Consider the following 25,779-nt stretch of genomic DNA (forward strand, 5'->3'; position numbering starts at 1 on the left):
GCAATATTAATCCGTTATTATATCATAAATCAGATAGGAATTTGGTCATTTAACTAACTCCTACCTCTTCCACATACTCCATATTGGCATTGGTCTACTTATTCTTTGGTTGAGTTGTTGAATGTAGGAATACCACCCGTGGCATTTAATGGGATTTGGCCTATAGCAAGAGGAATACGTTGAGATAAAATTGGGTGTATTCCTAATAGTGCTTACCGTGTAGCACTCTTGGTTGAACTTTTCCAACATATTAATTTGAGCCAAAACAAGGTCAAAAACCCTATTACGTGTTTTTATCGCCCAAGGGGAGTGACATGTCTTAGTTTAGCCCATCAATCCATACGTGTTTCTGATAGTGATGATTACAGAGTGGAAAAAACTTCAAGGCAAGTGCCATAGTCATGGGACTAGCTAATGGGGTTCCAACATCCTGAGTGTATAGATGTATGGAGGGAACAATCATGGAGACATGAGTTACCCCTTTCCTCAGCCTGTTATTTCCACCCCTTTGTTGCGCCTTTTACTTTTAAAGTTTTTCCTTTATTATGTGCATAGCTCAAGAGCCCAAGCTTGTTTTGTATCTCAATACCCCCTTAAAATGTAGCAGTTTCTCACTCATCAAGGTTGGGACTTTCAAGAGTTGCTTTCTTTAAATGAAGCATTAAACGCTTGAGGAAATGGGTGATGGCTAATGAGCGGGGTAGAGCTCATGTTAGGTTTTTCCCCACACGCTAAATAATGTCCCAGCGATTTTTTGAATTTTACATTTTCCTTTCATTATGGATTTTTTTATGCTTTTAACTTTATTTTAGCTGCAACAACCTCCAGGACCAAGTTTTCAAGCCCTGACTCAAGGATGTAGATGAAGGGTGCCAATCCCAATGACTACCAACCCAAAGAATGGAAATGGATAAGAGGGAGAGATGGAAAGTGGAAGTATGGATTATCTCGGACATGCTACATCAACCAGTGCTTCCTTGGCAATGCCCTTCCTAAACCCTAAGGCCTGAAAGGAGGCTCCACTCAACTAGAGTTAAAGACTTACCTCCCACGTAAATTGTGGGAACAAGAATACAATCGAGATCGGTCAATCATCCAGTTTGCCCCGTGATCCATATTAGTATGCCCATAACATTAAATGAAAGAACATGGTTGCAAAAACAGTTGAAGTACTTGCTAATACATGACCCACCTTCCTTCAAGAAGAAATGCTAGATGGGAGAGAGATCTGACTAGAGCAATAGGTGGAGAGTCCTATCATATTGTTGTGTTGATCATCATAAGGTTGTTGGTTGGTTGTCAAAAGAGAAGCAAAAAAAATTCCTAGGGGTTACCCACTTTTTGGCCGGTAACATTCATATCATTTGAAGATCTAGTTCAAATATTAAAAGGAAAGGCTAGGTTTTTGTCACTAAGTGACCCTAGAGGTTGGAACATCCTTTTCTATCAAAGACTACTCCTATGTCACAGGGTTCGTCGAACTTAAACCTTGAGGTACGAAGTTCAACGAACCTCAAAACAAAGTTCAAATTTGCTTAAGTTTCAATTTAGCTTCAGGTCCACCCTCGTTTCCTTTTAAAAAAATCATTTTCAACCAATCATCGCTAGTATAATAAGACCAGATCCTCACTAGCTGATTTTGGATTTGATTTCAACAAATCAACAATTATTATTATTAGTATTAAAGTGTTCGCTCACTTCAAGGCCTCTGTTCACAATCCAAACCTCATTGAATACCTTTGCTTGTGACCCCTCTATCATTCACTAAATGAAGCAGCCCCAACAGTTGGCATCGCATGGAACCCACTTTAGTTGCACGAAAGCATAAAACATGGAAAAATAGAGTACCCTAGCGAAGCGAGTGTGGGTGTGGAAACCAATCATTGATCGTGGTATCAATAGGAGATTACTCATGGTTCCAACTGAGGGTCCAACTATTCTTGGCAATACTCTATAAAGTATATTACATGATATAAAAATTATTACTTAAATTCTGTATATGAACATGAACTCATATATTATTTATACAAAATAGTAATTCACTTCACAAGGTTTTTAGATTAATATAAATTTATTTCTATATATAATGAGTAATATATATCAATTTCATTAAAGATATGTTAATCTATAATTTATTCTATATATATATATATATATATATATATATATATATATATATATATCGGTCCAGTGCTGAAAAAATCGGCAAGGGTCGAGAAAACACCTCGGCAAAATCGGCAAAAAAATCAGCAAAAATCCGAAAACCCCAGCACATATTAAAAAACACAAAATATATTCATTTTTTCAAAATTGGAAAAAAATCGGGAAAATCACGATTTTTACCCGACGGTTTTTCGGCTGCAGGAAAAAATCGCGATGTCACTGATTTTTCGTCGAAACCAAACCATGAGATATAGGACTTAGACTCTATTTGTATGCCTTATACATGAAGTGGTATTCCAATATTATTGTGCATAGAAAAGACAGAGCAAGTCTTAAACCTTAGCCATACGCATTTAACATAAGATGGTTTAAGGGTCAGCCTAAAGGTCCGATGTGGGAACTGAAGAGATCAGGCAAGTCATTGAGGAGACCAATATAGTCTTCTTACTTTCTATTCATACTGAAATAACATAAAAAACGAAATAGTTCAAGATGAATCAGAACACTTTATTCCCGTGGTACTATGATACTATCTCGGTAAGGATGAAATCTTCAAATCCCAAATAGGCAGGAGAATGGACATAAGTACTTCTTAGGTCCTATACCTGACTAATGTTATATTAAATACTATAAATTTTCTAATCAAAATCTCTGCATGATTTTCAACCTCCACCAGCTGTTATGTGATCAAGCTGGAAAAGGAACAAATCATACTTTGAAGTTTGATGACATGTACACTAGTCCAGAAATCTGTATATATGAGGGACGTCTTTTCATGTCCTTTTATTTCTTTTCGATTATTTATAAACATACAGAAAGGATAGAACACTCCATTTGTGAACTTTGTAATCAGAAAAACTACCATCTTAACTTTTCGTTCTTTTTCTTGAATAGTTTGCCCATCAACATTTGAGTGAAACGTGATTTCAAATATATCAATTTTCAGGATAACCAATTAGACTATTAAGTCATTGATGCATGACCCATCACCCCTGAGCACTGGTCATAATGATCAAATTTTCATGACTTTAAATAGCCACTTAGCACTCATCACATCAATTGATGCTCATAGGGATGAAGTGTGGGTTTGAATTTGAAACTAGCAAAATGAGTCACAGTGCATCAATCATCACCTTGGAGATTTGCACCCAGTAACCAAGACTTATCAGGTAGATCACCCATCTTGAGACTCCTATGGCTCAAGTACACTTAATCATACACTATTTCCCCATACTCAAAGACACTTAACTTGGTACCCCATTTCCAAAACCCCCAAAGTATTGTTCCTTATGAACTATTCATTCAATAATCTCTACCCTTTATCTAAGAATGTGGGGGCTTCCACAGTCCAGCATTATGATATATCATTTTTTTCAAATTAACTACATAAAGTATCAAGTCATATGCAACCCATCTCCCATCAGCATTAGTCATAATGACCAATTTCTCATGAGTTTGAAGGCCACCTAGCATTCATTGCATTGGGTGATGCTCATGGTGTGAAGAAGCATGACTAAAACTAGTGAAATGAATCACAGCATCAATTGCCATCTCCAAGACCTTGACCTGGTAATCAAGACTTCCTAGGAAGGTCACCATTCCAAGACTCCTCTAGATCAAGGGCACTTAGCCATGGAATTTTTCCCCATAGTCTAGCCCATTTATCTTGCTACCCCATTTGCAAAACCTATACAAGTATTGTGCCTTATGAATATTCATTCAAAGGTCAGTACTCCTTATTTAAGGAGTGGAGCTACCACGGCCGCACATTAAGCCAATCATGAACAACCCATCTCCCACAAGCATTAGTGATGACTCTTAATAACCAACTTCTCATGAGTTTGAAAAGTTTCCACGAAGTCTGGCTAATACAAAGATAACACCCAGACTCCCATCTTGCCAAATTGGCCTCTAGATTGTACATGACATACTGTCCTACCTATGCCTCGGCCATATGTTATAACTTAAATAAACAATGTGTGAGAAAAAAAGTAGTACAGCTTGAGAATAAAGAGTACAGGAAAACAAGGAAAAATCATCTATATGCCATATACTCCACAAATTATAAGTTCCCAAAAGTTTTGTTTGCGCTAGCACAAACCTGAAATTGTGGATAATCTGGAGCACTAAAAAGAGTGATCAGCTTTCCTGATTGCACATCATGGTCAATTGTGTATCCTTTATGCATTCTTGCTAATCCAGGTCGTTTTTCCCTTGCATCAGGACCTTCATGTGACCTGATAATCAACTGCATCTCCAACAATAAACTGCAGCATTTCAACATTACATTATAGGTAGAAACATAAAATGATGATAGACAATAAATTAGAAAACAACCTACTTGACTCATTTAATTACACAAAAATAAGTTAATCAAGATTCTTATTGCAACCTCAATACGTCATTACAAACAAGCTGCAGTCATCTTATAATATACATGCACCAAAAGTGTCACTCCGACAATCAAAACACTCAAACACTAAAAAATTTGATTAAATCTTGATGAATTAATGCAATACATCTACGGTCTACTCACACATTTGGGTACAGAACATGCACTTATCAAAAATATTGTAAGCTGCTTTAAAGCTTATACTGTAACAAACTAAAGATATGGCTCAAATATGGCAGCAGAAACAAAGCTTGCTAGTTCAAATTAGGCTGTTATGCTTCCCTAGATTCGTTATGCTTCACTAGCCTCCAGCCTATGGGACTGAGTACAGCATATTTCAAAGTATAACAAATAAATTTCAACCAGAAATAAATTTCAACCAGACTCCTTTAACTGGCCATTTAATATATAAAATGACCTATGGATCCATTTCTTTTCTCATCAAATGGAAATTCAGCTTTCTACTTCTGCTGAAACAACCTAAATCTGGGTAGCCTCAGTTCTCTAATTAATCTGCTAAACCTTGTGAATAGTTTGTCATTTATCTAATGAAGAATATCTGTTTCTGTCTAAGATGTAATTTGTCCGACATCCAATAATCAATTCATAAAAATCCAGAGGCTCTGGTCCAATTAAAATGATGGACACTTGTAAGAATATAACAATATAATCACAACAATGAGCAATGCTTTATCGTTAGAAGACCAACGGATATAAAAGAGCCCAATAAATTAAATGAATAGCTCACACAAAGGCATCTAATAAGTATGCCTGATCTAGATTGAGATCAATAGGTCTCTAATTTAAATAATCCATGCAAGCATCTCGCAGGTCCATTTAGGTAAAGTAAATGAACAGCTCGCACGAAAGCATCTAATAAGCATTGAGAAATTGTAGCTGCGGTCGGTATTTTCATTCTCAAAAAATCAAAGGAGAAATAGTTGTCCAAGTCGGCCCCAGCTTGACAGGTCGGCCCTGTTGACCACTAAGTGTCAACTACCCTATAGCAGAATACATTTTTTCAAGCATTCCATCATGTTCAAGCAGTCACACATCCAGAGATTATCATTATTCTTCAAAGTTGTAAAACCCAAATTCTGCAACCCTGTGGACCATTATGTAAAAATGGTTCTAGTATGTTTATAAAGTCATGTAGAACATCTAGGTAAGCCTAAGAATTTTTCCCAAAAAATTTCACTCTAGTGAGTTTTTTTTCCTCCGCTAATTATTTATGTTTTTCAACACTTATAATTGGTAGAGTTTTTCTCCCAAAAACACCCCAAAGCTAGAGTGAGGCTTGATGGTAAGGTCTTTGGTGAGTCCTAGTGTATAGAGTCAATGTATAATGTCATACTAGCTCCTATCTAAGGTCTTGCAGAATTTAGTTAAGTCTCTAGCTCCTATCTAAGGTCTTGCAGAATTTAGTTAAGTCTAAGTGTCTAATTTTAATTATTAAAATTTCTCACTGGTATGAATTTTTAATGATTATTTTGATGTAAAATGTAAAATTTAATGTTTATAAAGTTGATTGGGGTATGAGTAATCATAATTAGACCCAGTGTTGCGGGGGAGCTCACCCCCCCCCCCCCGATCCCGCTCCCAATCTGCGCTCAGGACTGCAATGTTTCCATTGAATTTTGTCATGTATTAGGGTTTGGAACTCGTATTTAATCAAGAGCACCAATCCCTCTATGTACCTTGATGTTAGTGACATTGGTCGTCGAACTCCTCTATCATGACCCTCCTAAAAATGTCCGCATCACTTAAACAAAATCTTGACTTGACATGCTATGCTTTTTCTATCTTATGTTAATGCTTAGAGGGTGATATTAATGACAAAGATCCCTATACAGATACAGAGGTAATGACAAAGATACCTCTGGATATTAATGCTTAGAGGGTGATATTAATGACAAAGATCCTGATTTTTCAACAAGACTAAAAAATTAGATATTTCTCGTGGTGGCAAGAGGCCCAAGCATAAGCAATAGATAATAGAGTTACTTGTCTTTTCTAGTTTCTAGTAGTTTTTATAATTATTGACTCTTTCATATTTATTATGATATTTTTTTAAACAATATATGACAATTTAAGTTTGAAGTTGGCAATTATAACTCATTAGTAATGAATTATGAATATGATTCTTCATGAAAGTTGAAAGTTGTTTCATTTCATTTTATAACATTTCATTTCATAAATATTATTTGTTGTAATGGTTACACTTAGCTTACAAGTACAACTTTGGTGACCAATGATGATAAATGTTATATATTGAATTTTGAAAGCTTGAAACTTTAAGATTGATGAATCATGAGACTAAATATGTTGTATGTTACTATGTTACTAACTTGTGGACGTGGTTGATGAAGATTATAACTTCTAGATGATTGTTGTTATACGGTTCAATCTATATTTTTTTATGTTTTTTATATCTAATTCATCATTCTACATGTTTTTGTTGACATATATGTATAAAAATATAAAAAATATATATATTATATAAAAAACGCTCCAGGATTCGCTCCCAAACCGGGAGCTTCTGAAAATGTCGCTCCCGCACCCGCTTTCGCTCCCGCTCACAAGTAACACTGATTAGACCTATACACCTCAACTTTTTATTTAGACACTTTTTGAGGATTGAAAATATGTCTATCCCCTCAAATTATTATTATTTTTATTTTCCAGCAAGAAATGGCAAAATAATTAGCTGGAAATTGATCAGAAAATAAAATTGAGAGAAATAAAACTCTCTCCAAGTGAAAAATATTAAAAAAGAGAATGTGCACTTTCCAAGAAAGGAATCCCTACAAATCAGGCAAGCAAAAATCCAAGAAAAAATCGTTGGGCCAGAAAAGAGGAATTAATTCTCAGAAAAAACTTTTTTTAAAGAAAATCGAATTTGTGGCCCAAGTTGGTTTAGTGAATGGAGATTTTTCGAGGAGAAAAAGTCGGAAAAAACAAAAACAAAAACAAAAAAAAAAACAAATATATATAGATATATATTTTGGACCAAGAAAAAAACCATCATCAAGGAATTCGATTTTTTTCTCAAGCAATCAAGGGTGGAGATTATTTTGCCATGGATCAAGCATTCAACTAGCCAGGATAAAGTCAAATTTGTGCATATTCTTGGACCTGGTCATTTTTTCACTTGGAGAGGGATCTAGACCTCTCATTTTTCTATAAATTGAGCTCAAGACTCATTGTAAGACATTGTAATCAAGCTCTTGACTAGCAAAGCTCTGTGGGAATCTGTAATTTTTCCTGGAATAATAAAGCAAAAGTCTTTGGGGTTCATTCATGGTGGTGTTTCTCTTCTTTCATCTGTGGTAATGTATTCTAAATAATGCTCTTAATGCTCTACTAGATCTAAATTGATATATTGTTATTTCACTAGCCAGTTGTGGACTAACTATTTACACAGGTATCTTGTATTAGTTTTTGGGTTAGAGAATCAATTTTGAATTTAATAAGTCTAGCAGGTATCTCTAAATTTGTTCTTTCAATTTTGTTATTTGACCCCTGTGATTTAACAATTGTATTTCAGCTGTGTACAGACCAATCATTTTCAAATCTTGGGCGTGAGGGGAAGTCTTTGGTTGGACCAACCAAATCCCAAGTCAGAGATTGAATAGCGCACTTTGTTTCTCCCCAAAGATTTATCTAACGAGTGTTGCAAGAACTTCTTAGTCATTACTTGTGAAAAACTTATAAATCAATCTATTTCTCTTATTTTAAAGTGCTATAAATTGATAGATAGGCACGTTTTTTGGAAGCGGATCTGCGATAAATAACTAGTCAAGTTTTTTCACCCAATATACCTCCAAGGTTAGAGTGGCTTAATAACTGGGCCTTTAGTGTGTCCTAATGTCTAGGGTCAATGTATATTACCATGCTAGGTCATATCTCGAGTCTTATGAAACTTGAAAATTCCCACAAAACGGGATTTTTAATTAAATTTCTATGTAATATTGTAAATAAGTGGCCTTTGAAAATGTTGGTGGCATATAAGAGCTCAAAATTCATGCTCACAATGCCAAGATTCTCCTAGTACCCACTTTGGGGGTCTAAAAATAATTAATTCCCCATGAAATCGCACTTTTCCAAAGTGTGGATGAAAAATCAAGAATTAATGTGGGGAATTTATTAAAGTCATCATTCCAAATCAAAGAATCAACTTAAGTGATGTGGCATAAAGGTGGAGTTAAGGAGCTGATTTGGAATGCTAAATGGGCCCATGAATTTGGAAAAATATTGGCTGCCACATTGGGGGGAATTGCCCTTTTCAACAGCTAAAAAAGGGGGCCAAATCCAACTTTTTGAGGGCCATTAACAGCTAAAAATAGGGGCCAAATTAGGACTGATATGGCAGCAGATTTGGGGCTGCTTATGACAGCCATATTCAGCCAGATTTTAGGGACTAATATGCATCAATTTTGGGACTGATATGCAGCAAATTAGGGGTTGTTATCTCAGCCAAAAAGAAGGTATACACTCAGCCTAACGAGAGGAGTTTGTTGGGCCTCTTCAGTCTCTCTTTTTTCCATAAATTGTAGTCATTTTCTCTCATTTGGAGAGGTTAGAAGCTTGAGAGTTTGGGCATACCATATTGTAATTTTACTACACTTTTTTTTATAATACAAAGACTTTGGAGATCAATGGTCTCTTGCTTTGTGTGGTTTGCCATATGCTTATGTTTAGGTAACCTTGTTGGTTTTATTGCTATTTGCTTTCAAGTTGGTTATCACAGGCCTTGATAGGGACATTGTTGTCCAAGGAAAAGAGTAGCAAATACTTGTTATTCTTTTGAAATTTTTTACACTCTAGATTTAATTCCTACATGTGTTTCTCAGTTGAATAGCATGTTTAGTGTTGATTTGGGGTAGCATCGGATGTGCTCTAGCAATGAAAATTGGTGGAAACGCCAAAGCACATGAGATCTCCAAGACCCAGAAATCATTTTGGAAAATTCCATCCGGATGAAAAGTTATTAAAATAATTAATATTTTTAATGAGTTCCTAAGTCTAAACTTAGGAAAATAAAAATATTAATGGGTATTAATAAAGATAGGGATGAGAAGCTTCTAAGAGACGAAGATCAAGTCTATTTTAATCTTAGTCATTGATTAGGGACTTAATTTCGGCCGTTCATTCATCAACAAGAAAAGTATAAGAGAAGGCTTGAGGGTCAGTTGGAAATACACTGAGGGAGACCAGTCAGTTCGATTTTTGGAGCGGGGCTTGCTGAGAAATTCGAACTAGAAGACTGGATTGCAGCAAGAGGTAGCGAGTACAGAACAGAGAGGCAGGAACAGTGCTGGAGGATCAACGCAGAGATCAGAGAGAAAGACGCAGAGCCACTCAGGAAGACGCATGACTGCGCAGTCATCGGAGGGCCTGCGTGGGTGACACAGAGAGGCCAAGCGTTGACGCAGTGATGCAGAGCGCTGACGCAAAGGGTCTGGGAGCTGTGCAGAGGCTAGTTGCACTGACGTTGAGCCTAGGGGTGGTGCCGGAGAATTTATCTTTGTTGGGTGAGCCAGTTTGGCACCCTAGTTGTACTCAAGAAAAGCTGATTAATAAAATCCTCCTCTGCTGCACCGGTTTTCCCGCATTGGGTTTTTCTGGGGACAATTGTCCAAAAATAACTGTGTTGATGTGTTTGATTCTTGTGCATGTCTTTGTTTATGTTTAATGGTGTGATGTCTGCAGTAGAATTTATTTTAATATTTACTGAAGGGATTTCGTAAATAACTTATTGAAGAATAAGTAGGTACAATAAATCAGTTGTTGCAGTAATAGAATTTTCACATTTAGTTTAACATTGTGTAAAATTTCACCTATTTTGCGAATCTTGTGGGCAAGATCTTAAGTGCCTTTTACAGGTATCTCAAGCTTGGAGTTGGGAAAGTTCTTGGTTGAACCATCCACCTCCAAGGATCCTAAAAGACATTAGTCCCCCTTGGCCCAAATACTCTCAAAGGCTTCAAAAGTCTTGGTTCCACTTTCAAGTGCTTTATTGAATATCTAGTAGACTAAAGGCTTGAATTTGTGATTGTCATAACAGTCACAAATCAGCCAAAAAGAGTTGATTCAACTCAACTCTTCTTGGCTGTCTTAAATCAAAAAAATTCATATAGTTCATCTAAGATTTACTGGTAAATTTTGATCAAGATTTAGTACTGATATATCATATTAAAGATATCCAAAGTTTCCTTTGGTATCTATCACTATGTATTGTTTCTTGGTTTATTTTGCATATCATAAGTTCCACGAGGACTAGCTTTGGTGGATTGAACCAAGCCTTGAAAATTAAAACCATCAAGACTCACTCTCATATCCCTTACCAGCAAACCTTAAACTTCTTGATCTTTTCATAATTTTCATTAAAAAATCAGGCAAATAAAATTAAATTTTGATTGTTGTTTTAACTACAATCTATTTTGCTAAGAAGGACCAAGTTTACTTGGTCATTCATTAGCAAAACACCACAAAAATCTGATCTTTGGTACTTAGAATTTTTTCTTTATAAGATAGCAATTTTAATACGTTTAGGTCATCTTTCTTGAGTGTTTTACCAACTAGTTTGGTTGCTGATTTTTTTACAGACTTTGACCGTTCAAAAGGAAGTGTTTGTGGAAGAAAAAAACACTCAAAGAAGGCCACCTTTGGACAGTTGATTGAAGGCCACCTTTGGACAGTTGATTGAAAACTTCCTTTTGCACTCTGTAAAACCCCTTTAAAGGGCTTCTTCTAACCAAAGATCACTTCAAGGAAACCATTTGAAATGTGTAGAAAAGGGCTCTCTTTTGAGGCTGCCAAAAGAGCCTCTTGTAAATCCATTGTAACTTTGTAAAGAGACATTTTCTCTCAATATTGGGATTTGCCCAAGGGGCCTGTTACCAACCACTTTGTGGGTGATATCCCCAGGAGAAATCTTTCTCCATGATGAGCCTTAGCCGGCAGCCCCTTGATGCCTCCTACTAGCTTGTTGTGCCATTTCTCTGCCACCTGAGATAGCGATGTGGTCCCTCACCCACCTGTATTGATCGTATGTTTGAAGGTGAACCTCCCAAATCTAAAAGTATGTCTTGTCATTTGGTAATTGAGTATTGGGTTTACTTATCATGGATACTTCCATGTATGTATTGATGGAGGGATTTGGCGGAAAGAGTGGGCTTAGTTTGTGCTCTTGTCCCCTTGATCTCTTTTGGTTGTTACCCATGGATGTTAGTCTCGTGGGATCTCCTTTATTGACCATTTGGTTCTAGGGTGGTTCTACTTGGGAAACCCTGACTTTGGGTGCCTGGTCTCGCTCCTTTACCCGCATATATTACTCCCTTTCTACTCACTATACCCCAATTCATATTCTCTCCCACCTGAGTCCACATTTCCACTTTGGGTCCACATAGGGCCAACCTCCCTATCCCCTTGCCCCCACCTTGGGTCAGGCCTAGAATGATGCCCCGAAGGTTGAAGCAATTAAAAGAAAAGGTGAAAAGCATTAACAAGAAATTGTACCACAAAATACAAAAGATGGTCGAGACAATATAATCAGCACGTGGGCAAAAGACAATGCATGAGCTCTACCCCAATCCATGACCATCACCCTGGTTCCATAGGCCCTAGATGAGCCTCCTTTATCATTCAAGAACCCATGATTGTCCCAACCCCTAGAGGGCAATGAACCGCCTTACCTAAATGGGGTAATCATTGCTATATCTTACATATCATGCTCTTGTCCTTTCATCCCCGAGCAATTAATTAAAGAAATTCATAAAAGGAAAAAGGCATATAAAGAAGGGTGGAAAATCGAGGTTGGGGCACCTCATGTACCACGATTGCTCCCTCCTACACATTACATACCCAGTGTGGGCTTCCCCTTATCCAGCTACCCATATGCCCCACTATCTGGCCCAAGATTGCCCCTCTCATTCCCTATTCCATTCCACTTATTTGTCACTTGCCACCCCCATTGGAGGGATGTACCTTGGACATACTATCCCCTTTAAGGGTTGAAACCACCTAATAAAGTACATGGCTAACCCCCTTTGGAGCTTGGAGACACTAGTACATGCCAAAGCCCACTATGGAAGGGTATGCCATTATGAAGTGCCCACTTTGTTATCCATGATTTGTAAGCTTTTTTACCTGATTATTTTAATGATTGGTTGTATTGGAAGCCTAGGGGACGCATTGGATCTTATGCAGGATTACAAGTGGTTTCCATTTGGGTTTGATCTCCCTATGTGGGATCATAACCCCTAGAGGTCTACATTGGCACATGTAGGGTGTGCATAGAGAGCCATGGGCCTCCACAACAATAGACAGCACTCCATGGATCTTCATGGATGCTCAGACACTACTAGCAATCCACTTTTGGGTGATGGTGATGTGCTCGATACATTATGCCCAGCAGGTCCCCACAGGAGCCCCACATTCTTGGCAGGTGTCCCAGGACTTATACGATGTCATGGAAACATTCATTCCACCACTTGGACCCTTGCAAAGGATCTACAGGCATCTCTAATTCATATGGAGACCCATGGGGTCATTTCTGTGCCATCAGTCCCATTGGGAGCACCACAGGTCTCCTCCTTGGAGAACAAGGGGCCACCCCCTTGTTCATCATATTCCGAGGAATTTATTCCTTAATATGGCACTTCAGGATATTATTGGGCCTTTGGAGGGCCCCACGACATGTACATATTATTATTTGGCCCCTTGTGAGTCTTATTTTTACACTTGTGAACTAGTTTGGTGGGCTTGTCACCAATAGGGGTTTTATTTGCACATTATTTTATCATTAGGGGCTAATGTAGGCCCATAGGCCAATTCGAATTCCTTAGGAGACTATATATTGATGTTAGATACATTCATTTGTATCATCACTTGACTTGGGATCTTTTTAATCATAGAGAACTTCGCATTTTTTCCTTGGGGGATATTTTCTAGAGATGGATGAATTTTGACGTATGGATTTGGGTTATTTATTTTGTCTTGGAGCTTTGTCTTGTGAATGAAATGTTGGTTGGATATATTGTATAACATTGTAAGTGAATTTTGATGTTATTATTCTTGTTGTTGCATATTGCTAAAATTAGGGCTAGTTGTTGCATAATCGAAATGTGGAATTGAGCATGTTTTAGCCAATTTAATGTATGGACCAATGTTATATGAATGAAATGTCCTAGAGATTATTTGTCTCGATAAGCTTTCATTGTTTTCTTTGAAGTATAAATGCTTGAAGGTCACTTTTCTTTTCTTTCTCTCAACATCGGACGAAGTTGACTTTTTGGGCCTCTTTGATCAAGAAACCAAGCTCTTACTCATCACCATCCTTGACTTCATATCCCCAAGTGAATTAGGCATTGGTCCCTTAAAGGGGTGATCATTTTAACCCTCTTTTTACCATTTTCCCCTTTTTTTCCCAGGTCTAGCCCCATTAGGTCACCTAGGGTACCAATTTCCCGGGAATTGACCCCTACAGGTTATTGCGCTGGCAAGTCCCCTCCCTCTCCTCCAAATTTGAGGCAATTATAATGGTGGAAGCTTTGGGAATCTCAAGCCCTAGCTCTAAGATCGAATTTTGCCTAAGCATCCCCAAGGATAGACCTCAATAGGATCAATTCAACCTTTTGAAGTAAATATTCTTGTTGGGTCCTTTCCCCTCGCCTTGTCCAGGATAGGAACATCATTGGTTGCTGCATTCCATTGATCCAGGTGGATGTTGGTGGCCACCCACCTATCCCATTTGGACCCCCACAACTGTCTTTTTCAGTTTTTCAGTTTCCTTAATTATAGCATAATTTACTATTTTGAGCAGTTTTTCGGGTCCTAAACTTCCGGAGCCGTTTTGAGGCCCTAAATGACGTTTTTTGGGAAATCCACCGCCAGCGATTTTTATCAGAAAAATCGCCTTCTCCATCATAGTCCTCGGAGAGATCTTTCCAACGGGCTATCATGTGCGTCAAACGGAGATAGTACAACCAATTCGCGACCCCGGGAAGTTGATGTACCAACTTACCCAAAAACGGGGTCCGCAATTTGGCGTTTCATCTTCTAGGGTTAGGTTTTGGAATGTGAAGGGTTTTCCATTGTTTCTCAACAATAAATAGGCCCTCGAGCCTCATTGTAACACAGTTCGAAACAGTTCAGAGGCATGTAGCCGACACATCTCTTCTCAGAGATAAGCTACCATTGCCCTAGCTAGGTTATTTCTATTTGTAAGCATATTTCAATATTATCCATTAATGAAATGAAGTATTATTTCCGCTGCATCTCTGTTTTTATGGTTATCGCATCTCTGTATTTATGGTTATCTCTGTAATCTATTGCGTTCCTGCTTAAATCCGGATCAGTGGTATCAGAGCGGTCTGCTTTTTCTCTGTTTTTCTTTGCATGTCCCCAACGAGGTCGGGATATAAGGAGTTAGGGCTTGAATTAGTCGAACCTTTGCAAGACCAGCCTCGCAAATCTCGACGACCTCCCATGGCGGATGAGAAGAAAGATGAGGGGGCAGGAGATCCTATCAGAATCTTGCTCGAAGAAGCCCTCGAGCGGCAAAGGAACGCGATGATGGACAGCTTTGCCCAAATCCTTCAACGGCTACCTAGAGGCGACGCATCGGCTTCCAACAGTTACTCTAGAAATGCCACACCGTTTAAGGTACAAGTAAATTTTGAAAACCCCATCTTCGAGGGTCAAATAGACGCAGATGCCGTAGATAAATGGTTAAATCTGCTCGATGGGTATTTTTTTGTTCATGAATTTTCAAGTCGGGAAAAGATTGTTTTCGCTCTTCTCAAAGCAGCCCCCCACATCAAGGACTGGTGGGAAACCTACTGTGAACAGAAGGATGAAAGTACAGGCTCACTGTTTTCAGCCGCACCCACTTGGAATGACTTCCGAGATGCCATCAAGGAGCAGTACTACCCTGTCAAAAGCTATGAAGACAAATACATCAAATGGACCACACTGCGGCAGGGACGAGACCAAGATGTGCCGGAGTTCACAAACATTTTTCATACCCTTCGCACACAATTGGGTATCAAAGATTCTGAGTTGCATCTGGTACTCAAATATCGCGGCTGCCTACACAGATACATCCAGGAAGCGATGGAGTTCTTGAACATCTCCTCACTCGGCACAGCATACCGATACGCTGTCAAAATCGAGCAAAAGTTCAAACAGAAGAAGCGAGACTTTGGATCTGCAAATCCAAAGCCCAAAGGACAAAGCCAAGGCGGGGTGACCCAAGACAACCCGTCGAAGCCGCAAGAAAAGAACAACACCACGAAGCCGAAGAAGGACACAGGAAAGTGGTGTGAGTTCCACAAGAGTCCCACTCATAACACAAGTGAGTGTCGAACCAAGCAGTCGTTGGTGGCCGAGTTGAAGGCTTCCGAATCAGATGCATGTTCCGACTCTGAGTCAGAACCCGACAAGGGGAATGACAAAGGGAAGCAGATCATTGATGCGGATCCCAGCGCCACTGTTGCTACTGCCAAGATCCAGAAAAATGAGCCTGAAGATCCAGAGGAGGGGGAACGTCTTTTCCACTCACAGATGTGGGTGAAGGGTTCGCCGCTGCAATTCATTGTCGACAGTGGCAGCCAAAAGAACCTCATTTCAGCATAGGTCGTGAAGCGGTTGGGCCTACCAACTACACCACACCCACAGCCGTACAGTATCAGTTGGCTTCACGAAGGACGAGATCTCAAAGTTCGCCAGCAGTGCCGCCTTCCCTATAGCATCAACCCTTCAGAGACGAGGTATTGTGTGATGTTACACCTCTGAATGTTTGTGATGTACTATTAGGCCAGCCATACTTGTGGAGGCGACATGCTGTGTATGAGTCAAGGCCTCGCGCTGTCATCATTTCTTTGGATAATTCATTATACAGGATACCGGAGGTAGCCCCACCTACCGCCACCTCTTTGATCACTGCTAAGAAAGGCAGCAAGCTCATCTCACAGACTAGGAAATTTATTTTCTGTCTAGTTCGCTCCCAAAGTAAGGGGAAGATCGTTGCTACATCCATGACCCCCGCGAAGGGTTCCTCCACACAGCAGCAACAACAGAAGGATACAGTCGTGACAAAACACAGGAACAACTTCTCCTTACCCGGAGGGGTACCACACAAGTTTCAGGTGGACGACAAAGTTTGTTTACATTTGCAGAGGGAGCGCCTTACCAGAACCCATCAGAAACTCAGACCACTTCGACATGGTCCTTACAACAGTAACAAGGCTACGGGAAACAATGCTTTGAAGCACAGCATTCCTCCATTCCTTCGCTTGCACCGAGTGTTCAATGTGGACCGTCGCCGACCATGCTCCCCACCATTTCTAGACACATCGGAGATTGCAGAACAGCTCACCAGAGACCCAGCTCAGCAGAAGCTTCCTCATCTCAGGGAGGAACTCAACGCAATGGGGACCATTGCTTCCTAAGGGGGGAGGAATGATCCAGGTGGATGTTGGTGGCCACCCACCTATCCCGTTTGGACCCCCACAACTGTCTCTTTCAGTTTTTCAGTTTCCTTAATTATAGCATAGTTTACTATTTTTAGCAGTTTTTCGGGTCCTAAACTTCCGGAGCCGTTTTGAGGCCCTAAATGACGTTTTTGGGAAATCCACCGCCAGCGATTTTTCTGATAAAGATCGTCTTCTCCATCATAGTCCTCGGAGAGATCTTTCCAACGGGCTATCATGTGCGTCAAACGGAGATAGTACGACCAATTCGCGACCCCGGGAAGTTGATGTACCAACTTACCCAAAAACGGGGTTCACAATTTGGCGTTTCATCTTCTAGGGTTAGGTTTTGGAATGTGAAGGGTTTTCCATTGTTTCTCAACAATAAATAGGCCCTCGAGCCTCATCGTAACACAGTTCGAAACAGTTCAGAGGCTGTAGCCGACACATCTCTTCTCAAAGATAAGCTACCATTGCCCTAGCTGGGTTATTTCTATTTGTAAGCATATTTCAATATTATCCATTAATGAAATGAAGTATTATTTCCGCTGCATCTCTGTTTTTATGGTTATCGCATCTCTGTATTTATGGTTATCTCTGTAATCTATTGCGTTCCTGCTTAAATCCAGATCATCCATCCCCGAACCTGGGCTGGATCCACTTGGCCCCGTGTGGTCCCACTTCTCAATAAAGATTATTTGTCAAGGACCATTTAGGAATCCAAGTTTCCCAAGGATTATACAGATTGAGAACCTTGTTTATAATCCTATCCTTTCTCCCTCAACCCTCCAATCCTCACCCTTTACCCATGGTGGACCAAGTCCCTTGCTTAAAGAGCAAGCAAGTTCCATTCTTCACTCCATCCTTGGGAAAGGGTTTTCAAGGTCACTTCTCACCTATTCATTGACATATACTTTACAAGTGATCCCTACACTACTGGGACTCCTCCCATCGGTGAAAGTCCGTAAAGAGCAGGGAGACTTAGTTGTGATGACAGTGGGCTAAGCCTCCACTGTTGCCCTTAACCTAGCAATTGCCCTCTTAGGAACCCCTTTAGGTCCCCTGCTGGCTTGAATGGTAACAGGGCCAATTGTAATATTTTTCTTAGATTGCTTCTAACTTGCTATAAGTCCTTGGAAAAGAGTGTTTGATCCCCTTAGGGGGTCATATTGTAAACTCTCTCCAAAGCATCTCTACAAACCCTTTTCTTGAAGGGATTCGTTGTAAATTATCTTTCTATCCCTCATTTCTATAAGAGGGATCTAATAAAGAATTTGTTGACACCTAATCCTTGTGATTGGGTGAATTTATGTAAATAGATAAATAAGAAATATGAACAGTCATCGGGAGATGAACTGAACAGTCTCTCCCTCATGTATATAATGAAGACCTACCTGATGGAATAGAACACACAAATCATTTTTGCCTTATGGAGTTACTGCCTGGCCTGACATGGTATCAGAGCTAGCTCCATATAATTAGCTGCTCCTGACACTGCCTGCGCCCTCTGTCTGCCATATTCCATATATTCAGACCTGCCCTCTCCACAATCGCTGCCAGGTCTAAACGTTGCATTACCTACGCTCTCTGGCTCTTTGGACTGTCCATAAACGTTTCATACAAAGCGCTACTTCATAAACGTTGGTGTCAGTGGCCTGATTTTTTATTGGCCTGAACGCTGAGTAGCATCATCATTCTGGAATTTCATTTTTCCATGCGATTCTGATTACTCGCTATGTCTGATACGTTCAAACCCCGCGTGCCCTCCATTGCCGACAAAATACTCTCCATTTGCCTTGTTGTGGCGCTCTGCACTCAATTTTAAGGAACTATGGGTGAAACCTGAATCTAATCACAAAAGTTATGAAGGAATGGAGCAACCTGATAGTGTATATACAATGATTCCGCCGCAGCAATGCGAGGTGCTCAGCGTTAGCCCTCTGCACATTGTTTTTGGGGACGACATGACCTAAATAGCTCGAAAGAAATGTGACCTGAACCCGACGTGAAGAGTTGCGCTGGAAGAGTTGAACGCTAGACGCTAATAGAGTTGAACGCTGGAAGAGTTGAACGTTGGACGCTAATAGAGTTGAACACTGGAAGAGTTGAACGCTAATACAAAGCGTTGCTCCATATACGCAGTCGATTGGCCCGGAAAGGGTTGTTTTTTGGTAATCTTTACACTTTCGAATAAATGCTCCGGTATTTTTTAACGCTGGCTGACAGAACGCTGTTGTGTGAATGATGCTTTGAAGTTTTTCACATTACGATTGCCTGCTGGTTCTTGTCTGAGGGGCGGAAGAGGGATACCCAAGTCATGTTACCACTGCACCATGCGGGTAAACCCACGACCTCATCTTTGACAGCACACTGTTTCACTTCCTTAGCGCCGGGGTTCCGAGCTCATGCGTGGAGGCACCATGAAACATTTTGAAGCGAAAATTTTGATGATGCCTTTTTTCTATTAGAGTTTCACTATAAACACATGCTTCGAAGTTCGTTCATTTGTGCGATTGGTTTTCATAATTAGTTACATTTTGTGGGCCTCATCTATTCAAGTTTCCAAGGAGGTATCAAAGCTCAGGGTCTCTTATTGGGAATATAGACTCGTTTTCTCATTTTCATGTGAGTGCACCAGCCGAGAATGCCAACTGCGCCTTACAATCCACGCTCACCGCCCCTTGGTGATTGAGAAGATGTAAATGTACCTTTGTTGGAGCGTTGTCCAGTTGAATACACTGTGCAGTTTTGTATATTTACAGAGTTTTGTGTATTAACACTATATTTTTCTTTCCCATTAAGAGTAAAATTTTGTAGCAGAAGTTTTTTTTTACAGAATGCATTCAATCATATCCATGGTGGGAATAGTTCTCACTGGCAAGGAGAACTATCCTGAATGGTCCCGGATGATAAAACACACCCTCATTTTCAATGAGTTGTGGAAAGGAGTGTGTGTCGGAGACGGAGACAATGAACCAGTATAGCCTACCTCAGACAAAGAGCTCGTCATTTGGGAAAACAAGAACAGCAAAGCTTATGCATTAACCGCAACATCTGTAAATGAAGAGGTGAGTCGCCATATTTCGTCATATTCAACTGCCTTTGAAGCCTTACAAAAGCTGAAAGAACTCTATGACTCACATTCTGCACTTGAAGTTGTTCAACTCATGATTAAACTCTTCACTCTTGAACTACAAAATAATGATCCTCTTGCTCTTGCATCTGAAGTAAAGTCTATAATGCATGACATCAAATCCACTAAGGTTGAATTGGATATTCCTCTTATCGCTTTTCTCAAGGCACTTTATCCTACTTACTCCAATTATCTTGAGTCATCGCAAGCAAATGGAAATCTCAAAGATAAAACCTTTGACTCTCTTGTGAAAAAGTTTGCTGAAAGAGAGAAAGCTTTTGGAAAGAAGACAGCCCCTGAATCTTCTGAAGAGGTTGTGTGCCTTGCTCATAAAGAAAAGCATCCTGCTCAAGATTCTACAAGAGGAAGAGGTGGTTGAAGAGGAAGAGGAACATATTTCAGAGGCAGGGGGGGCAGACATTCTCAAAGAGAAAAGGTAGATTTGCACTGCATACGCTGCAAAAGAAATGGATCACATGATGCCTCTACATGCAAACTACCATGGGACGAAATTGAGGAGAAAAGAAACCAACAGAAAGGTAAAACTGATGATACAGACAAAGGTAAAGCACCTGAATCTGCTCACTATGTTGTGGCACAATGTAACATTGGAGTAAATGAAGATTTATTTAATGCTTCACTTGCTTCTTGGAAAAATGATTGGTTGCTTGATTCAGGAGCAACCTGCCACATGACTCATAGAAAAGATTTTTTTGAAGATTTCACTGACAATGTTGATGGAGCAGTATACTTTGCAGACCAATCAAAAATCAAGCCATCAGGGCTTGGCACAATCTGGCTTAAATTGCCTGGTCTTCCAAACTTTCTTCTGCACCATGTTCTATATCTCCCACAGCTGAAGAGAAACTTGTTGTCCTTGGTTCACATCCGCCAGCAAGGTCACTCCATTCATATGTTTGATGGCAAGCTTGAAGTGAGAAAATCATCTGACCACTCACTTGTCATGAGGGGAATAGAAGAAGAAAGGCTTCTCAAGCTACAAGGAACCTCTGCTCGTGCACAACATTTCTCATACAATTCTCATCATGAAGAAGGTACTCTTTCATCAAGTTTATTATGGCATGCTAGATTTGGACATTTGAACTAGAACAACCTCCGCTTGTTGAAGAAAAATGGTGTTGTTGGTTTACCTACAATTCCTAGGAAACTTAACCAATGTGATGCTTGCATTCTAGGAAAGCATAGCAAACAGTGTTTTCATGATTCACATTCAAGAGCACATAGAAAATTTGAACTCATTCATTCAGATTTATGTGGTCCAATGCTTGTTCCTTCTGCAAATGGAAATAAATATATCATGACATTTATTGATGACTACACCAGAATGTGTTGGGTTTATTTATTGAAGAACAAATCTAATGCTTTTCAAACATTCAAGAATTTTCCTAAATGGATTGAAAATGATGCACGATCTCATATTGGGTCTATTCGCACTGATAATGGAAAAGAATACACATCAAATGAATTTGAAAACTATCTTCGCCAACATGGGATCAAACATCAAACAACTGTGCCTTATAATCCCCAACAGAATGGTGTAGCTGAAAGAATGAATAGGACAATCTTAAATATGGTACGATCCATGCTTTTCTTCAAAAATGTAAAGATAATGTTTTGGGTTGATGTTGTTCTATGTGTTGCATATATAATGAATAGATGTCCATCTAATGCTATAAGAAACAAGTCTGCATATGAAATGTGGTATGGACATGTTCCTTCGGTAAAGCATCTCAGGGTCTTTGGTTCCACCTGTTATGCCTTGATACCAAAGGTACATAGAAACAAACTTGGTGCTAGAAGTCGTAAGTGTATCTTTCTGGGGTATTCAAACATCTCCAAAGCATACCGCCTCTATGATGAAGTAAATAAGAAGTTTGTTGTATCTAGAGACGTAATTTTTCTTGAATCATCCAAAACTGACAATGTTGTTGAGCCGCAACTTGGTCGGTTGGATAGATTCGCAAAAGCAAAATCATTTCAAGGATTTGATAATCAGATTCCACATCTTGAAGGGGGAATTCCTATACTAGATCAACATGTGGAAGCTTTTTCTGAAGAACACTCTCCCCCGCATGAAACTCCAACAACGGATGATGCTTTAAGTGATGTGATTGATAGAATTGGGAGACTCAATCTTGATTCAGTCCCAACTCAATCAACGGAGCAGCCTGGACCATCTGAGAAAGGTCCCCCAAAGTGGCTAACAAAGAGACTTGAAAGTGTTAATCCTGATGAAGTTGGAAAGACAGGAACTAGAAATTCAAACCGGCAAAATGGAGGTGATGTGGATGACTCTAATTCACCTATTGATGTGGATGTTTCTTATGATTGTGAATTGAACTCGTCTACAGATTTTGAACCAACTTCCTTCAAAGAAGTTGTTTCTCATGATGAATAGAAAAAAACAATGCAAAAGGAGTATGATGCCCTCATAAAGAACAGCACTTGGAAGCTAGTTGATCCTCCATTAGGAACCAAACCAATTGGCTGCAAGTGGGTCTACAAGAACAAGTATAAAGCTGATGGCTCACTTGACAAGCACAAAGCTAGGCTTGTGGCAAAAGGTTTTGCACAGAAAGAAGGGGTCGATTATGAGGAGACTTTTGCCCCCATAGCAAAATGGGCTACCATCTGGACACTCTTTGCACTAGCAGCTCAGAACGGTTAGAAAGTCCACCAAATGGATGTAAAAACTGCTTTCTTAAATGGAGATCTAAAAGAGAATGTTTTTATGTCCCAGCGTGGAAGGAATTGTTGTGAAAGGACATGAACATAAAGTATGCAAACTGGTGAAGTCCTTGTATGGCCTCAAACAAGCACCGCGAACCTGGTATGAAAAACTAACTGAACATCTTCTGAAACTCAATTCCAAACATTATGATCTTGATGATGCAACTTTATTTGTCAAGAAAGTTGGCAAAACAGTTGTATATCTTGTGGTATATGTAGATGATCTTTTGATGACAGGAAACAATGAAAGCTACATTGCAACCATAAAGAAGGAATTGGGGAAAAGTTTTGAAATGACTGATTTGGGCTATGTTCATTACTATCTTGGCATTGAATTAACCCAACATCCGAAGTCCATATTTCTTTCTCAAAAGAAATACATTGGAGATTTGTTGAACAGGTTTGGCATGACAGAGTGCAATCCTCTCACTACTCCAATGGAACAAAACTTAAAGCTCACATCTATTGAAGGAAAAGAATTTGAGGATGCAACAAAGTATAGACAGCTTGTAGGAAGTCTCAACTACCTAACTACTACCAAACCAGACATTTCGTTTGCTGTTGGAATCCTCTCCAGGTTTATGCAAAAGCCTTGTGAGGGACATTGGTCTGCTGCAAAAAGAGTTCTAAGGTACTTGAAGGGAACTCAAGACTTTGGAATCAAGTATACACAGGTGGACGACTTCAGCTTGATTGGATACTCTGATTCAGACTTCGATGGAGACAAAGAAACTGGGGTATCAACTTCAGGATACGCTATCAGTCTTGGATCAGGAGCTGTCTCCTAGAGATCACGCAAACAATCAGTTCCAGCAGATTCCACAACAGAAGCAGAATACGTGGCAGCAACTGAAGCAACAAAAGAAATTGTGTGGCTCAGGAAAATTCTTGCAGATTTGCAGGTAAAACAAGTACAATCAACTCCACTCATGATTGATAATACCTCTGCAATAAAGTTGGCCAAGAACCCAAAGTTCCATGGTCGAACGAAGCACATCAATACTAAATATCATCTGATTCGACATCATGTTGAGGCCAAAACAATCCATCTCTGTCATTGTTCCACAAATGAGCAAATTGCAGACATCTTCACCAAAGCGCTTGGAAGAGAAAAGCTTGAACGATTCAGAATGATGCTTGGACTCACCAACATCCCTTCAAATTAAGGGGGGGCATGTTGACACCTAATCCTTGTGATTGGGTGAATTTATGTAAATAGATAAATAAGAAATATGAACAGTCATCGGGGGATGCACTGAACAGTCTCTCCCTCATGTATATAATGAAGACTTACCTGATGGAATAGAACACACGAATCATTTTTTCCTCATGGAGTTACTGCCTGGCTTGACAGAATTCATTTTGCCTAGGAGTTAGGGGATTTTTTCCCCTAGGCATCCCCCTTCCCCATTTGGGGAAGTTCTTTTTGTGGTGCTTGAATAATTTCCATTGTTGGCTGAACTAAATAGTGTAGCATAATCATCATTAGAGTAGTTGGGTTAAATTTTTACCTCATACAATCTACTCTCACTTGCAATTTACTTGTGTCTTGCAATTGCTACCTAGTTTAGTCATTTACTTTACACTTCAAGCAATTTTGTGCATTCAATTTAAATCTTTTAAGTTTGTTTTTGCAATAATCAAATTTACCTCCAACTTTGTTGGTTGAAGTAGTAATTTAGGGACCCTTCATCCCCTATTGACTCCTTATTCTGAGATCGGGGCCTCGTTGAGGATAACGTCTAGGGAAGAAGTTCAATTGAAACTTGTTCAATTTGCAGCTCACCATTTTCAATCTAACTTAATTTAAAATAAATCAAGATTATATTCCAATACATTCAGCTAGCAACATTGATACTTGGAGTTTCATTTCATTTTGCTTCCTAAGTTCATAAAGTTTATCTATCTCTTTGAAGCAATTGTTATTATTACAAAGCATCTTGTTCTAAGCATTCACTATTCTAAGTATTTTACATTTGACATCATTGTACTTGCCTCTCTTTATTGCCACATTTATTTTCCAAGCATTTGCTTTGAGGCATTTATTTACTGAGTATTTCCTTCTAAGCATTACTTTCAAGACATCTCTTTACTTAGAATATTTACTTTGCAAGTACCTTAATATTTGGCACTGGTCTAATTTGATCCACCTTGTCTATTATTGCAATATCTTAGCTTGTGGATGGTTATACTTATTACTCTTATGAGGCTTAAATTCATTTGCAGCAATTTATATATTGATTTAATTGGATGCATCTTTGATCATTTCATTTTAACTCCTAGAACTTAACTTATCTAGCTTTAGATTAGTTGAAGCTTAGTTATTTTCATAGGGTCCACCCCCCTTGGCTTCGCTAGGATTTAGCCTAGACGAAGGAGTTGAGATTTGAGTGATAGCAACTCAACTAGAGACTTCCCCCAAGGCCACACCAAGTGAAGTTAAAGATTTTCTCCACGATAATCCCAAGTGTGGATTCAGGTGGCAACATTCTTTTGGCATCGTTGTTGGGGATAAATCTTTTTAAACCCGAAATACAACTGATTGTTTCTTGAATTTATTTATTTTTTGCTTTGTTTTATGCATGGTTGGTCATTAGAAATTGGTTTGTGTCCAAGTGGTGACTCTACTAAATCAAAACATTGCAAGGTACTCTACTAGAAGCAACCCAATCTTTTTGGTTAATCTCATTCTTGAGCCTAAAAGGATTTGTAGAAGGAGATTAAACAAACTCACCTCTAGTAGACTTCTTGCTAATCTTGGATGGGAAGCACTTTCCACATCCACCTGGACATTTCCATCTTCCTCCTCAGCACCTCAACTTGCTTCCAAATTTTGTCTTTGAAGTCACAATGTTAAGGTAAAT

General features: G+C 39.3%; 1 protein-coding gene across 1 annotated transcript in view; it reads right to left on the bottom strand.

Moving 5' to 3' along the window:
• The window catches only part of PP7 (serine/threonine phosphatase 7), a 168,765-nt gene that overhangs the window by 65,131 nt on the left and 77,855 nt on the right, over positions 1-25,779 (bottom strand). Inside the window, exon 3 of the mRNA XM_089441187.1 lies at positions 4,265-4,411. Coding sequence (XP_089297313.1) covers positions 4,265-4,411 — 147 coding nt within the window. The remainder of the gene's footprint in view (positions 1-4,264; positions 4,412-25,779) is intronic.

Source organism: Pinus tabuliformis, chromosome 9, assembly GCF_031772625.1.
Source record: "Pinus tabuliformis cultivar Carrire ecotype Pingquan chromosome 9, CPIR1, whole genome shotgun sequence".
Taxonomy (NCBI): Eukaryota; Viridiplantae; Streptophyta; class Pinopsida; order Pinales; family Pinaceae; genus Pinus; species Pinus tabuliformis.